The 15,642-nt window shown below is 40.0% G+C and overlaps 2 protein-coding genes and 1 non-coding gene across 4 annotated transcripts in view; all 3 read left to right on the top strand.

Annotated features, from left to right (window-relative positions):
* The window catches only part of RNF149 (ring finger protein 149), a 33,923-nt gene extending 25,601 nt beyond the window's left edge, over positions 1-8,322 (top strand). Inside the window, exons 7-9 of one of the 2 annotated variants that reach the window (XM_050922455.1) lie at positions 876-2,861; positions 5,469-5,522; positions 7,355-8,322. In XM_050922455.1, the coding sequence (XP_050778412.1) occupies positions 876-934 (59 nt within the window). In that variant the 3' untranslated portion in view covers positions 935-2,861; positions 5,469-5,522; positions 7,355-8,322. The remainder of the gene's footprint in view (positions 1-875; positions 2,862-5,468; positions 5,523-7,354) is intronic. The other variant, XM_050922447.1, reaches the window with a different exon arrangement.
* Positions 1-15,642, top strand: part of CREG2 (cellular repressor of E1A stimulated genes 2) — a 145,367-nt gene that overhangs the window by 60,810 nt on the left and 68,915 nt on the right. The gene's annotated exons all lie outside the window — the stretch shown is intronic.
* Positions 4,436-4,549, top strand: LOC127043380 (small nucleolar RNA SNORD89). Its single transcript, XR_007772240.1, has one exon. It is a non-coding gene; the product is annotated as a small nucleolar RNA SNORD89 (small nucleolar RNA).

The following is a 15,642-nucleotide window of genomic DNA, read 5'->3' as shown; positions in this document are numbered from 1 at the left end:
ATGCCATCTCTCAGTGGGCTAGATATTGTTCCAGATTTGGTCAAACTGTTCTGCTGTCAGTGGGTCCGTGAACTCTGATCCCTCCACTTATTCAACTGCTTGGGAGTCTCCTAGAGTGGAATGCGCACATGCGATCAAACAAAATTTACTAACCTTCCATAACTGTTCTTCAAAATGTTACACATGTCCATTCCATAACCTGCTCTCCTACATCAGAGTTCTCTGGAAACAACTAACTGAGGGGGCTGGGCATTTTATACTGGCACTACAGGCACGCAGGCTCGAGCTGCCACAATGGATACCACTGAGGAAAAATTTCCAGCAACTCTGCTTGGGGCATGCACGCCCTAGAGTGGAATGGACATGTGCAACACATCTTGAAAAACAAGTTACAGAAGGTTAGTAACTGTTTTTTCCTGCACACTTCCCCCATCTCAGTCCTGTTACGGTCTCTCTGAGTTACTGGTGGAAGGAACTGAGGTGGTAGAAGGTACAGTGCACCCTCCCTGTATTTTTGCCACACAATCCGAATACTTAAAGGGGAGTTGAGAGAGGAGGGGGTGCACATGCTCTCCTAATGGGCACTGCTTGAAGAAGGTTCTACCATTGGGTGCCACCAGGTGGCGCAACATCCATAAGTGTGACTATGCAGTCATCTCAAAGAATTCTGGTTACAAGTAACCTTCATTTCCTGTGCACTATTTTGCTTTGCCATTGAAATCAAAGGGAATTTTGCATGACTGACTGTAGAACTTGTCTCCAAGTTATTTCTCTATGGGCTAACGTCAGCAAATGTAATAATAGCTTACCATGTTAATATTTAAATAACTGATTTAACAAATTATGATTTACTTTTTGTAACTCCCAATTTTTAGACATGGATGGCAGTGATAGTCGGCATGGAGAACATCTGTCTAATGGAAATTCCCGCTGAAAAACTTCATGGAAGACTCTGATTAGACTGCTTAAAGAACTTTTTATTTAATTAGTATGAACTTTTGCCTAGTTGATGGAAAAATAACAATGTAATTTATTTTATCTTGAGAACTTTTCTAGTTCATGTTCCAAAAGGGCTAATAACTAAGAATTTTGTATAAAGAGGATTTTTTAAAACTGGTCTATCTGATCCTATGAAAGATGAAATACCTCTGATATAAGAATCATTACAATGTCTGTGTGTTCCAGAGGGCTGTAACAAAGATGTAGACTAGGATGAGAGAACAGAATATAAAAAGTTGAATGGATAAATGTTGGTTACACTGTGTTTACGTTTAGCATGTGCATAAAGCCGAAAGCATTTACAGCACTACATTTTATTAAACCGTACTTAAAAAAAAAAAACAAAAACAAATTTTGCTGTAACTGGAGCTGGATGTTTAAGAAGCATGCAAGTAGATTGTGAAAATATCAAATATCTTTGATGTTACATGGCATCTTCCACTCTTCCCACCACTGGATGAAAAATAATTGATGGCAACTTTCTTAATATCATTGGTTCTTAGTGTTTTCCAACTCAGAGCTGAGTACTTAAATTTTTCCATCTCGTTAACTTCTCCCAGGAACAGTGGACTTCAGTGTCTTTGCTGGATAGTTTTAACATGTGCGTGTTGACTTATGTAGCATTCATGTCAGTTACCTCCTTCTCAGTGTTTAACTCAGTAAAACAGAGTAGAAAAGGGCTATTATGGCTAGGGAATTTATTTCTGTTTTAGACTTCCCTCTTACACTCTTGCCCCCATTTCCATGTGCACAAGTTGGGATCCCTTCTTAAGATCTTTTTATGAAGCTAGGGGTCTTCACTTTTGTCCCATAGCCAAAAGGAATTTCCTAGTTTATTTCCCATTATGACTTTGACTGGGGGTGTCATTAGATTTTTTTCCTTTGCTAGATTAGCAGTATTGTGCCTTATAGTTGGTTTTGGTTTTTGTAAAAAAAAAAAAAGCACTTATTAAACCCAAAGCATCAGAGATGAAATATCAACCCCTGCTTCTTTTTGACCTCCTGTTCACATAGTTACATATGATAGTATACAAAACAATTTAGCATTTCCTTAAAGAACTATGTATATTTACAGTACTGTGTACATTTTAATAGTGTTGAATTCTTAGGCTTTTAGTACTGCCATGTCACAAATGAATGTATATGGTACATCCTCAGACATTTTGTAAAGTAGCCAGACATTTGTTGAATTGCACTTTGTTTCTAAAACAATGTGTATTTGAAGTGTTTTTAAGAAAATGAAAATATGCAATCCTTTTCTAATTTGTATTGTGCTTCAATTGAAGCAGTAATTTTATTTTAGAATGAATGTTTCAGAAATGAAGGGGTTTTAAACTGGGGAAAAAATTGAGCATTTACTTTATCAAACAGTTCATCAAATATTTGTGTTTTCAAAATATCCTTAGTAGTGATAACTTAAGATCTGCCTCTTTCTTTCCCAGTAGGAGTGCCCCCTGGTTAAATTTCATGGAATAATTGTCAGGGCATAGTTCTCTCATTTCACCAGCATGTGCAACTTTTGTGATGCCTCTATCTGATGAGAAGCACACAGGGAAGTGGAGTATTTAATATGACATCCCCATCTCCAAACAATTTTGATGCATAGGAACCAGTATGCCTCCAGAGCAGGTTCATCTCTACTTCCAGGACTGCCTTTTTAATTTACTCTTTCATATAGAACTGAGTCTTCTCCCTCTTCCTTAACACAAAGTTAAACGTTCTTGGTGGATAAATGTCAAGAGGGTCACAACTCCAGCTCGTTAGTCAGGAGCCTGTAGGAAGTTATCAGAGACATTGGGAGTCTCCAGATGATGTTGCAGATATCAGCAAGACATGGAATCCACATTGGAGGGAGCATTGTGGTGAGTAGTACAACTTCTTCTATATAAGTAAGGCACTACTTGAATTGTGAGATGATTGTCCAATAATTGCAGCTGAGTTGCAGACAAGAAGTAGAAAATCACAGAAAAGTAATAATGGCCCTTTTTTCAGTTGTGGTAATTTGGAAAATCCAGAGAAGACCTATTTAAGAAAAGAAATTTGCTGGAACAATATAAACACAAGAACTGCTAATTTTTTTGATAACCAGACATTTTGCTGCAACGGTATTACAATCATTAATGTGCATGGCTGACAGCAGGAGCCCTTTGGGCAGCTGGGATCCCCTGCTGTCTGTCAGCTGCACAGCTGAGAAAATTTAGGTGGAAATGTAATATTCCGGGATCTGCAATTTCTAGAATATCCTGAATTGAGTAGGGCCTTATATAAACCATTAAAAAGTGAAAAGGAATGAATAGATTGTCTCCTTACTTTAAGAACAGAATGTAAGTTTGGAGAGAAATGTGGCAAAGGAAGTTAAAGAATATACAAATTTGCTTATAAAATTTTCAGAGGAAGATTATAAAGCTGTCTCACAGCATACCTGCACTGTAGCACCCTGTGCTGGCCAAGCATGGTGGTCCAGACTATCCCTGGCTCAGTTTCCCCTAATGTGTCATCAGTAAGTTCTGCGGCCCAATGACATTACAGGCAAACCTTCATCAGAGTCTTAACTGGGAAATGGTCAGTCTTAGTTTATCCATTTCAACCTGGATCCAGTGCTTGCTTCCATCCAGGCCCTGTACAAGCAGAGTTCTCTCAGCACAGGTCTCTTCCCTGGAATCAGGCCTAGTGCCACTGTCTGAGGAGAATCCTTTCCCAGAGCCGAGGGTCTGCAGAGATATGTCAACTGCAGTTCTTCTCTGGGGCAGTGTTTAGTTCCTGACAAGCTGGGCTTCCTGCCACTGTTTGGGAGCTCCTTGTCTCTAGGAGCACACCTTCTAGACTCCTTGCTCTGGTGAGCTCTCCTGGGAGCATATTTCCTCAGGAGCTTCCTGTTTCTAGAACACCCCCTGACCCCACAGCTGAGCCCTGGTAACCCTTTATCAGGCTAATTAGCTACCAACCAGACATCTTAGATTTAATTATGTCCTGGTGGGTGTGGGTTGACTTCTCTTACAGGAGCCTGTCACAGATAAGATGGCCCTGACTCCCCTTCAAGGGCCAGCCAACCATTGAGAAGCTGTTTAAAAATATTAAATTTGACTGATTTAGAAGAGTTGTGTTGTAGACCCTGGACCTGGTAACAAGGATTCCTGGCATAGTCTTTAGCTCCACCACTGACTTTTTGAAACCATGGCCAAGTCACTTGCAGACAGATTTTCAGAAATGTCCATAAATGTTGTGCAACCCAATAGTTGAGTGCCCAGCTTGATACCTTGTTCAGAGGTGCTGAGAATCCACAGCTTCTGTGGGAATAATTATGGTGTCTCTCATAGCTGCTTAAATGTATATAAACTGATTTAGGATTTATAGTAATAACTACTATCATACGATGCAATCATAAGGTATCCTCCTCCTCTATTGATATGCCAAGCTTTGTAAGGACTTCTGTGTTGCTGAGGAATGATGACAATAAAAGGCCGAATTGCAGTGTCTCCATAAGCAGTTTGCTCTCTTTGGAAGCACAATGACAAAGTCTCCTGAAGCGAATTATTAGTCTGACCTCAGTAACTGCTTTTCTAGAGGTAGATGGAGAAACACAGGTGGAGGAAGAAACCCTCTCTGGATTTCAAATGGTAGCAAAAGACTGTCAAACCTCCTGAAATACCTTTTTTCCCCTTGTCCTAAGTCAATAACCAGTCTAGTGTTACTATATAAGGTGACCTCTAAATCAGTGGCTTTCAACCTGTGGTTTGCAGACCCTGGGGTCTGTAGACGAAGATTTCCGAAGGGGTCCATCCTTCCATTTGAAATTTTAAGGGTTCGCAAATGAAAACAGTTGAAAACCACTGTTCTACATAAATGGGCTAAGCTGTTTTAGAATTAACTGAGAGAGATACGGATAGCTGAGACAGATCTTGCCTATCCAGAACCTAGGAACTGCCATATTGGATCAGAGAGAAAGAGAATGAGAGAGAAAGTGTGCTAATATTTTAAAAAGGGTAAATGAGAACCTGGGAAATTGTAGGCAGGTTAGCCTGACATCAGTCCCAGACAATATCAAGGAAATGCTGGTATGGGACACAATCAGTAAAGAATGTAAAGATGGCAGTGTAACTAATTCCAATCAAAGAATTTTATGGAAAACAGGTTTTGTTAAGACAACTTGGTACCTTTTTTAATAAGATTCCAGATTTGCTTGATAAAGATAACAGAGAAAATATACTTAGTCTTCTGTAAGGTATTTGATTTAGTCCTGTATGCCATACTGATTTTTTTAAAAGTACTAATCAAATTCAACGGCTCATATTATATGAATTAAAAATTCGTTAACTGAAAATGGAAGAAAAAATGTAAATGGAGAATAGTCACCCAATGGGACTTTTTTTTAATGAGATCTCACAGGAGTCTGTTCACTGTCCCGTGATATTCCGTATCTTTCAGTGATCAGGAAGAAAATATAAAATCATTACTGGTAAAATTTTCAGGTGACTCAAATTGGTGGAGTGGTAACTGGCCATTATACAGATGTGGATCACATGGTAAGATGTGCTTATTTGAATGTTTTTAATACAGCCATATGCAACATACATCTAGGAACAAATAATGTATGTTACACTTAAAATATTTGACTATATCCTTGAAAGTAATGACTCTGGAAAAGATTTGTGGAAACAAGGTAGATGAGCTCCCACTGTGATGTTGTACCTAAAAAGATAAACATGATTCTTGGGCATATAAACTGATATATATCAAGTACATTGATAGATTCCAAGGCCAGAATGGATCATTATCTAGTTTGAGCTTCTGTATAACACAGGCTACAGAACTTCCAAGGTAATTCCTATCTTTTAGAGAAACAAGTAGGAGTGGGGAGGTGGTATTGTCTCAGTATCTGGCATTAGTGAGAATTATTGGGATACTGTGTCCAGTTCTGGTGTCAACACTGCAAAAAGGGTGCTGACAAATTGGAAAGCCTTCAGAAAAGAGCTATAAAAAGATCTAAGGTCTGGAAAACCATGCCTTTTAAATTGAGCTTCTTTACTCTCAGTATATTTAGTTTATCCAAGAGAAGGTTGAGATAAATTGATCATGGTCTACAAGTACCTACATGGGGGAGTCAAGACTGGTTATGTTTCTAAAAGGTATGCTATAGTTCTATTAGAAGTTATGGATTTGATGAAGTTCTTTATCCTGTGTGAAGCAGGAAGTCAGACTAGAATGATACTGGTCTATTCTGGCCTGATTTTAGGAATCTCTGAGCCCAGTATTGTATGCTTGAGAGAAGGTACCAAAAACCCTGTAATAGTTATGGGATAACCTGTCACCTGGGAAAGTTTCTTGTTAACCCACCAAAGGCTAGCGGTTGTGTAAAACCTTGCACCATGAAGATTTTATATCCCTTTCACACCCCTTTTATTTTTTTAACTTACTACTATAATTCTAGCATCTTTATACATATCAGATCCCATTTTTAATCCTTCTAACCTCTTGGCCTCTATTATATTGTAGCTAATTGTGTGGTGTGAAAGTTCATTTATCTGACCTCCTACCAGTTTACTGTGACTTCTCTGCCTGACTTTCTCCATCTGTAAAATGGAACAATTGTGCCTTGTTAGGGGTGTTGAGACTGTTTAGAAAGCGGTGTTAGTGATTTTTATATTATGGCTGCAGTCAGATGCTTTGTCCTCGCTGGTTAGGATGGTTATATAACCCCAAAGCAGGCTTCTTTTCCCTAGAGGAGAGTTTTGATAAGTTTACTATTAACAATGCTAGCAATTTTGAGACTATACGTACAATACATTAAGGCTGACCTATTCAGTTTGTGGAAACTAATCTCAAATATGGTACAGGCTACAAAGAACAATAAACATGCCCTACTGTCAGCACTTTAGAACCACTCCACAGCATTTGATAAAATTAGAAAATTGTGGTGCAGATTGTGGAGTTTGTGTATAGTTTTCATCAGTGATTTTCAACATCATGTGCTATTTAATGCAGAACTACTTCTTGGTGGAAGACATGACGTTATCCAGTAGGGGAACATCAGATCAGCCCTTCTGCCCGTAAGGATCAGAGTGAGCAACTGGAGTTTAACTTCAGAGAAAATGACAGTGCTCCTAGTAGATATTTAACCTAGCAGTATGATGGAATTTGGCAGGTGCTGCTGTATAGATGAGATGTGGTGGCCAGCAGCTGAATGAACAAGTGCTATTTTTCCATTGTCTGACTTCAGCCACAACTAGCAGTCTCTTCCCTTTCATCAGTTCTACAACTTCCAACACTGCACCAAAATAACAAATTCTAAATTACATTCTTAACAGGACTCTCTTCTTTGTGCTATTTACTGAATAGTCTCTTCTCTTTCATACAGGTGACATGGTGTGACAATTCTGGAACTGGAACTATAAAAGATGCACATAAGTCAAGTTAATGTTTTCATGTATTCAAATTGGATACTGAACTCTAGTCTTGGATAACTTGTCATGTGGCAAAATTTTGACCTGAGATTGTTTAAAGTAGGATGTCTTTGTGATTGCTTGCATGTATCTGTGTAAGGGAATTCAACAAACTTAACAAATCCACCTATACTCTAATTGGACAGGGATCTAATTTAGTAGGTATATCACCTATACTGTAGTCCATCCACAGTGTGGTATTGCTGCATATTTAATTACTGAATATATTTCAGTCTGAAACTGGAACTCCTACCGTATTTCATTAATTCAGTAAGTAGTCATGAGAGCTTTAGTTTTTTTCCTAAAGCTCTAAGTCAAACTTAATTCAGTTAAGTTTGATGTTTCTGGTGAAAGACAATCTGCACGTAATTGCTACTTGAACTTGCTCACTGAGTTACCATTAATATTTGAAGGCTTCTTGTTCTTTCAGTCAGCAAGTGGGATCATCTGGTGTTTAAATTGAACACATTAAAAACTTAACAGGGAAATATGTGTTACAGCTTTGACCCCACTGGTGGGACTTTGCCTTTGATTGGCAACTACAGAGGCAGCTTTGGGGTTGCATTGGTCTAATACTTAAGCAAATCCACAGAAATAACTTGTTCAAACTTGATTTAATGTTGAGCAAAACCAGAATGAGTATACTACTACTCACAATCAAACTGTTTGACTTTGATAATGGCAACCCTAGTGCTAACTTTTTAATGAACTGGTTGCATTGATTGGATTCAGCACATTAAACTTTTTTCATTGTATACTTTAAACTATTTAAGAATGTTGAATTAAAGAAATCAATGTTATGTATTGTGTATTTATTGGTTTAAAAAAACCTAAGAAATCCCATAAGTCGTATGGACCTATTAAATGTAATGGTATTAGAAAACGTGACAGCTTTCTTACTTCATTATTCTACCAGCTAGCTTTTCATTTGCTTCACCTGCAACTGGATCTTTCACAGCTTTAGGAAAGAAGGCGTTTCAACATTGAATGCAGTACTAGAAAAACTTGGGTTTTTTACCCATTGGTAGGAACACAGAGGTGTACTAGTCTTTCATCCTTAAATCTGGGTTCTGATCCTAGATGAGTTACAGGACACTCCCCTCCCCAGAAGAACAAGCCAGATCCAAGTCCTATGTGGCCTCTCCCCCATAGTTGTGTGAGATGGGTTGGATCACAGAAACCCCTCTGGGAGCTGCCAACTGATGTCCCCAGACTACCTCTGCTCCTGTTTTCCCTGCCAGCTCGGGACCCCAGCACCCTGTCTTGCTGAGCCAGACACTCTCATCTGCTCCAACAAAGAGCCAGGGTCAGAAGTACTTGCCCCAGGACTGTAGGTTTACCTGAAAGCAGCGAACAGAAGTGTGTTTGTCTTAATACCCAGATGGCCAACTCCCAGTAGGGTCTAAACCCCGATAAATCCGTTTTACCCTGTATAAAAAAAGTTTGCCCTCTAACACTGAGAGATGCACAGGTGTTTGCTCCCCTATGTATAATACATACTAAATTAATATTTAAAAAGTGATTTTATTAAATACAAAAGTAGGAGTTAAGTAGTTCCAAGTAGTAACAGACAGAACAAAGTAAGTCACCAAGCAAAATAAAATAAAATGTGCAAATCTATGTCTAATCAAACTAAATACAGATGAGTTCCTCACCAGTTCCAAAAAACTCCCATTTACAGGCTCATCTCCTTTTAGCCTGGGTCCAGCAATCACTCTCACCCCCTGTACTTACTGTCCTTTGTTCCAGTTTCTTTCAAGTATCCTGGAGGGCATGGAGAGGCTCCCTCCTTAGCCAGCTGAAGACCGAATGGAGGGGTGTCCCAGGAGTTTAAATAGACTTTCTCCTCTGGGTAGACATCCCTCCCTCCCCTTATGTAGAATCCAGTCACAAAATGGCAATTTGGAATCGCATGGGCAAGTCACAAGCCCATGCATGACTCAGGACTTGCAGGTAGCAGCCATTAGCCACATGCTACTTTGAACATTCTCAAGTAGACTTCTTATGTGGATTGGAGTCTTCAAGTTCTTTTGTCTGTTAGTGCTCCCTCAGGAAGCACTTAACTTGCACATTCCTTTCTCAAGAAGTGACCAAATGTGCTAACTAAGGCTACTTAGAAATCAAGCAATTATACAGCCAATGTTCATAACTTTGAACACACAAATGGTGCCTGCATACAACTAGAATGAACATAACTAGTAGCTCATAACCTTTACATAGATATGTTACATGGCATATGTAGCAAAACGCTATTCCAGTTACAGGATACATACATTTATAAGCACACACACTCCATAAAGCCTTATGGGGACTACTATAGCAACATTGTTCTAGTCATCTTGAGAGAGCTGCATTAAAAATTTGAGGAAGCTTTCATGATGCCTGTAATCCTTGCAATTAAAAAAAAATCAGATGGGGGGGGTCCTCTTAATAAACTTTGCGTTTAGCTTGCTTTGCCTATGCTGTTACCTTGGTAGCCCTTTCTGAGGTGGAGCACACAGAAGGTCCCTCTAGTGTAATGGTGTTTTGGTGAATTCAGCTGCTTTTCAAATGTAATAGGCTTCTAAGCCTCCCCTTAGGGAAGTGGCATGTTACTATAGAAAACTACTTACTATGTGCAATTTAAGCAACCCTGTTTATGCTACAAATGTTTCAACCTCATGCCTACAGGAGCTGGAAAGCACTAGCCTATAATCAGGGCCCTCTGTACTCTGCAGCACATTTTTGCATTATCAACTCAAAGCCTACAGCAATATTAATTTATTCCATCACCATAGACTATCCCTCCTTCTCACTCATCCTCAGGCAGATACAGCTAAGATTCTGAGTTGAAAATTTCTAATGTAAAATTCACCAGATCATTATGAGCTCTTCTGCTATGCTCTCTGCAGGCTGAGGTTGTCCAGGCAGCCCAGCGGAAACCCCTGGCACTTGGAGAAGGAGAAGTTAATCAGTTTCAGTAGCTCAGTTCCCTGGCTGACCTGATGAGTTGTTTTATAGGTCTGTTCCCTTTGTCCCCTGCTTGCAGCTAGACTTCAGCTCTGACTCCAGGGAACTGGGGCAAGCAAGCACTGTAGTTCAACTTTTTGTTAACATAAGAATGGCCATACTGGGTCAGACCAAAGGTCCATCTAGCCCAGTATCTGTTTACCAACTGGCCAATGCCAGGTGCCCCAGAGGGAGTGAAGCTAACAGGCAGTGATCAAGTGATCTCTCTCCTGCCATCCATCTCCATCCTCTGATGAACAGAGGCTAGGGACATCATTCCTTACCCATCCTGGCTAATAGCCATTTATGGACTTAACCTCCATGAATTCATCCAGTTCTCTTTTAAACACTGTTACAGTCCTAGCCTTCACAACCTCCTCAGGTAAGGAGTTCCACAAGTTGACTGTGCGCTGCGTGAAGAAGAATGTCCTTTTATTTGTTTTAAACCTGCTGCCTATTAATTTCATTTGGTGACCCCTACTTCTGTATTATGGGAATAAGTAAATAACTTTTCCTTAGCCACTTTCTCAACATCACTCATGATTTTATATACCTCTATCATATCCCCCCCTTAGTCTCCTCTTTTCCAAGCTGAAGAGACCTAGCCTGTTTAATCTTTCCTCATATGGGACCCTCTCCAAACTCCTAATCATTTTAGTTGCCCTTTTCTAGTGCTAGAATATCTTTTTTGAGGTGAGGAGACCACATCTGTACACAGTATTTGAGATGTGGGTGTACCATGGATTTATATAAGGGCAATAAGATATTCTCTATCCCCTTTTTAATTATTCCTAACATCCTGTTTGCTTTATTGACTGCCTCTGCACGGACATCTTCAGAGAACTATCCATGATAACTCCAAGATCTTTTTCCTGACTCGTTGTAGCAAAATTAGCCCCCATCATATTATATGTATAGTTGGGGTTATTTTTTCCAGTGTGCATTACTTTACATTTATCCATATTAAATTTTATTTGCCATTTTGTTGCCCAATCACTTAGTTTTGTGAGATCTTTTTGAAGTTCTTCACAATCTGCTTTGGTCTTAACTATCTTGAGTAGTTTAGTATCATCTGCAAACTTTGCCACCTCACTGTTTACCCCTTTCTCCAGATCATTTATGAATAAATTGAATAGGATTGGTCCTAGGACTGACCCCTAGGGAACACCACTAGTTACCCCTCTGCATTCTGAGAATTTACCATTAATTGCTACCCTTTGTTCCTTGTCTTCTAACCAGTTCTCAATCCATGAAAGGACCTTCCCTTTTATCTCATGACAGCTTAATTTACGTAAGAGCCTTTGGTGAGGGACCTTATCAAAGGCTTTCTGGAAATCTAAGTACGCTATGTCCACTGGATCCCCCTTGTCCACATGTTTGTTGACCCCTTCAAAGAACTGTAATAGATTAGTAAGACACGATTTCCCTTTTACAGAAACCATGTTGACTATTGCTCAACAGTTTGTTTTTCTATGTGTCTGACAATTTTATTCTTAACTATTGTTTCGACTAATTTGCCCAATACTGACAGACTTACCGGTCTGTAATTGCCAGAATCACTTCTAGAGCCCTTTTTAAATATTGGGGTTACATTAGCTAACTTCCAGTCATTGGGTATCGAAGCCGATTTAAAGGACAGGTTACAAACCTTAGTTAATAGTTCCGCACCTTCACATTTGAGTTCTTTCAGATCTCTTGGGTGAATGCCATCCGGTCCCAGTGACTTGTTAATGTTGAGTTTATCAATTAATTCCAAAACCTCCTCTAGTGACACTTCAATCTGTGACAGTTCCTCAGATTTGTCACCTACAAAAGCCAGCTCAGGTTTGGGAATCTCCCTAACATCCTCAGCCATGAAGACTGAAGCAAAGAATCCATTTAGTTTCTCCACAATGACTTTATCGTTTTTAAGCACTCCTTTTGTATTTTGATTGTCAAGGCGCCCCACAGTTTAGCAGGCTTCCTGCTTCTGATGTACTTAAACATTTTATTACCATCTTTCGAATTTTTGGCTAGCCCTTCTTGAAACTCCTCTTCGGCTTTTCTTATTACACTCTTGCACTTAAGTTGGCAGTGTTTGTGCTCCTTTCTATTTACCTCACTAGGATTTGACTTCCACTTTTTAAAGGAAGTCTTTTTATCTCTCACTGCTTCTTTTACATGGTTGTTAAGCCACGATGGCTCTTTTTTAGTTCTTTTACTGTGTTTCTTAATTTGGGGTGTACTTTGAAGTTGGGCCTCTATTATGGTGTCTTTAAAAAGCGGCCATGCAGCTTGCAGGGATTCCACTTTAGTCACTGTACCTTTTAACTTTTGTTTAACTAACCCCCTCATTTTTGTATAGTTCCTTCTTTTGAAATTAAATGCCACAGTGTTGGGCTGTTGAGGTGTTCTTCCCCCCACAGGGATGTTGAATGCTGTTGTATTATGGTCACTATTTCCAAGCGGTCTGGCTATAGTTACCTCTTGGACCAGCTCCTGCGCTCCACTCAGGATTAAATCTAGAGTTGCCTCTCCCCTTGTGGCTTCCCGTACCAGCTGCTCCATGAAGCAGTCATTTAAAGTATTGAGAAATTTTGTCTTTGCATTTGCATTGAAGTGAAATGTTCCCAGTCAATATGGGGATAATTGAAATCCCCCACTATTATTGGGTTATTAATTTTGATAGCCTCTCTAGTTTCCCTTAGTATTTCATCACTATTACTGTCCTGGTCAGGTGGTCGATAATAGATCCCTAATGTTATATTATTAGAGCATGAAATTTCTATCCATAGCGATTCTATGGAACATGTGGATTTGCTTAAGATTTTTACTTCATTTGAATCTACATTTTCTTTCACATATAGTGCTACTCCTCCCCCTACACGACCTGTTCTGTCCTTCCGATATATTTTGTACCCTGGAATGACTGTGTCCAATTGATTGTCCTCAGTCCACCAGGTTTCTGTGATGCCTATTATATCAATATCCTCCTTTATCACAAGGCACTCTAGTTCACCCATCTTATTTAGACTTTAGCATTTGTGTACAAGCACTTTAGAAACTTGTCCCTGTTTATCTGCCCTTTTCTGATGTGCCAGATTCTTTTTTATGTGACTGTTTATCATCTGATCCGGCCCTTACATTATCCTCTTCCGTCCTCTGTTCCTGACAATAACCTGGAGATTCCCTATCATCAGACTCTCCCCTAAGAGAAGTCTGTGTCCGATCCACATGCTCCTCTGCAGCAGTCAGCTTTCCCCCATCTCCTAGTTTAAAAACTGCTCTACAACCTTTTTAATGTTGGGGGGGAAGAGGAAAAAGTGGGGAGCAACAGGCAGGTAGCAGGAGAGGGACAAAATAAAATGCCAGGTGCTAGGCTGCAGCACAGTAGGGAGTTTCACATCAGAAATCCTGATAGTATCCTGTTTTGATACCTCACATACTGAACTATTTCAGTAAGGAAAGAATTTCTGGGATTTCATGTGGCAAATTCACAGTAACATTTTACACACCTTGTCAAAATTTAAATGTATAGTATTAAATCCTCAGTCATGGTTCATGCAGTGATCCCCACGCATCCAAACATGGTAGCAATCATGACAGCTATCTACATCTTCAGCCAGAGGGAAGAGGCCACACCCACTTTTGTATTTTTATGCATGGGGCTGTCACTCAGTCTGGTTGTCCCCCTTGCATAGATTCAGAAGTTTCAAAAGCACTGTCCAGTAGGAAGGGTCCTGCATGCAGTCCTGTCCTCATGCCCCCTTTCCAAAGGGCATAAAGTGATAGAAGGAACTTTAGGGGGTGACTAGTCACACTAACTGCCCTTTGGCAGTCAGAATTGCGCAGCATCCTCCTCAGCCAAAGTTTTCCTGTGTAAATTAGTTTCCTTGTTTAAACTGTTAGCCTGTTTTTAAAAAATGGTTTTAGTTTAGGATTGAAGTAGTTTTCACTCTTTGCCAGATCCATATTTGTTATGTACATTGTTAGAGCATTTCCCCCTCTCAGCTGGACATAATCTGTTTTGTTTATGAGCAGCATTTAGTCCATCAAAATGCACTATGTGCTGCAGGAGTTTTTAAAAGTGCACCCACACTTAAGAGAAGACAGAGGCCAAGATTGGGGGGGTCCTCTGCATCATTAATTAGAACTCAGCCATCAGTGCCTCAGACTGGAGGTAACCAGTCTCTTTACCCTCCATCAGGCACTATTCTTTGAGTTCTCATCTGTTGGAGCAGTCAGTTACTCCTGCTGCCCACCGAATTAAGCAATGCTGCGATAGATCAGTTGCCAGGAAGCAGTCACCTTCCCAGTACCATAAAAGAGAGGAGAATCCCCTGGATCAGGAGCTGCTGAAAGCAACACCAAGCAAGTCATCAAGGAGCACAGTACCACAGGGATGTGCCTCTAGTACAACCCCACATCTGAAGAAATTGTTAAACTCCCTCAGCACAGGCTTTTAGGGTTCCCATAGGACCAGTCTGTGGCACTGCCATACACTCTAACACTGGAACTCTTTAGAACCTGCTTCCTCAGTCCTTACACAAAGTGTGTCAGAGATCAGACTCTGCAGTACCAAGAGCACCTCCTTCTGCTAAGGAGCAGCCAGCACCTTTGCTACACGTACACCGAACACTGCAGCACTCTCCTTCAGGGAAGCAGCTGATACTTGGATAACACTTCAACTACAGTCTCTTTCCTTGTATTATATGCCTCTGTCAAGCCACCCTCAGGATATCCCAGGGAGCCAGTCATGAAAATTTTGCTGGGCTCCCGTATTCATGGATAATGATAGTCTTTCACAAATGCCAGCTCAGCCTTGAGACTATCCTCCCTTCTCAGGATTCATCTTCATACATGCCACTCCTTCTCAGGTTACAAGTCACACTGAATAACTGTTCTAGGATGCATGCAGTGTAGTTGTAGCCATGTCTGTCCCAGAATATTAAGAGACAAGAATTCTTGATGGAGTACCCCTTCATAAGATTAAAAGAGGAGATTAGCATGTTGCATCTATATTTTCCCTAAAAATGTAATTTTTTTTTTTTAATGTAAAGCTCTACAGGTACCATGAGTTTATAAAAAAATTGGCATGATGGAATTTGGAGTGATGACATCCCGTTTCAGTTGGCAGTAGCAATTCTAAGCTTGCTTAGCATGATTTGAAACAAGTCACTGAACATGTTGAACATTCTCACCCTCTTGTCTTTCCCTCTCCAAACTTATTTTGCTT

This window comes from Gopherus flavomarginatus, chromosome 1 (assembly GCF_025201925.1).
Source record: "Gopherus flavomarginatus isolate rGopFla2 chromosome 1, rGopFla2.mat.asm, whole genome shotgun sequence".
Lineage (NCBI taxonomy): Eukaryota > Metazoa > Chordata > Testudines > Testudinidae > Gopherus > Gopherus flavomarginatus.
Note: the sequence above shows the minus strand (reverse complement) of the source record. Positions and strands in the feature narration are given on the sequence as shown.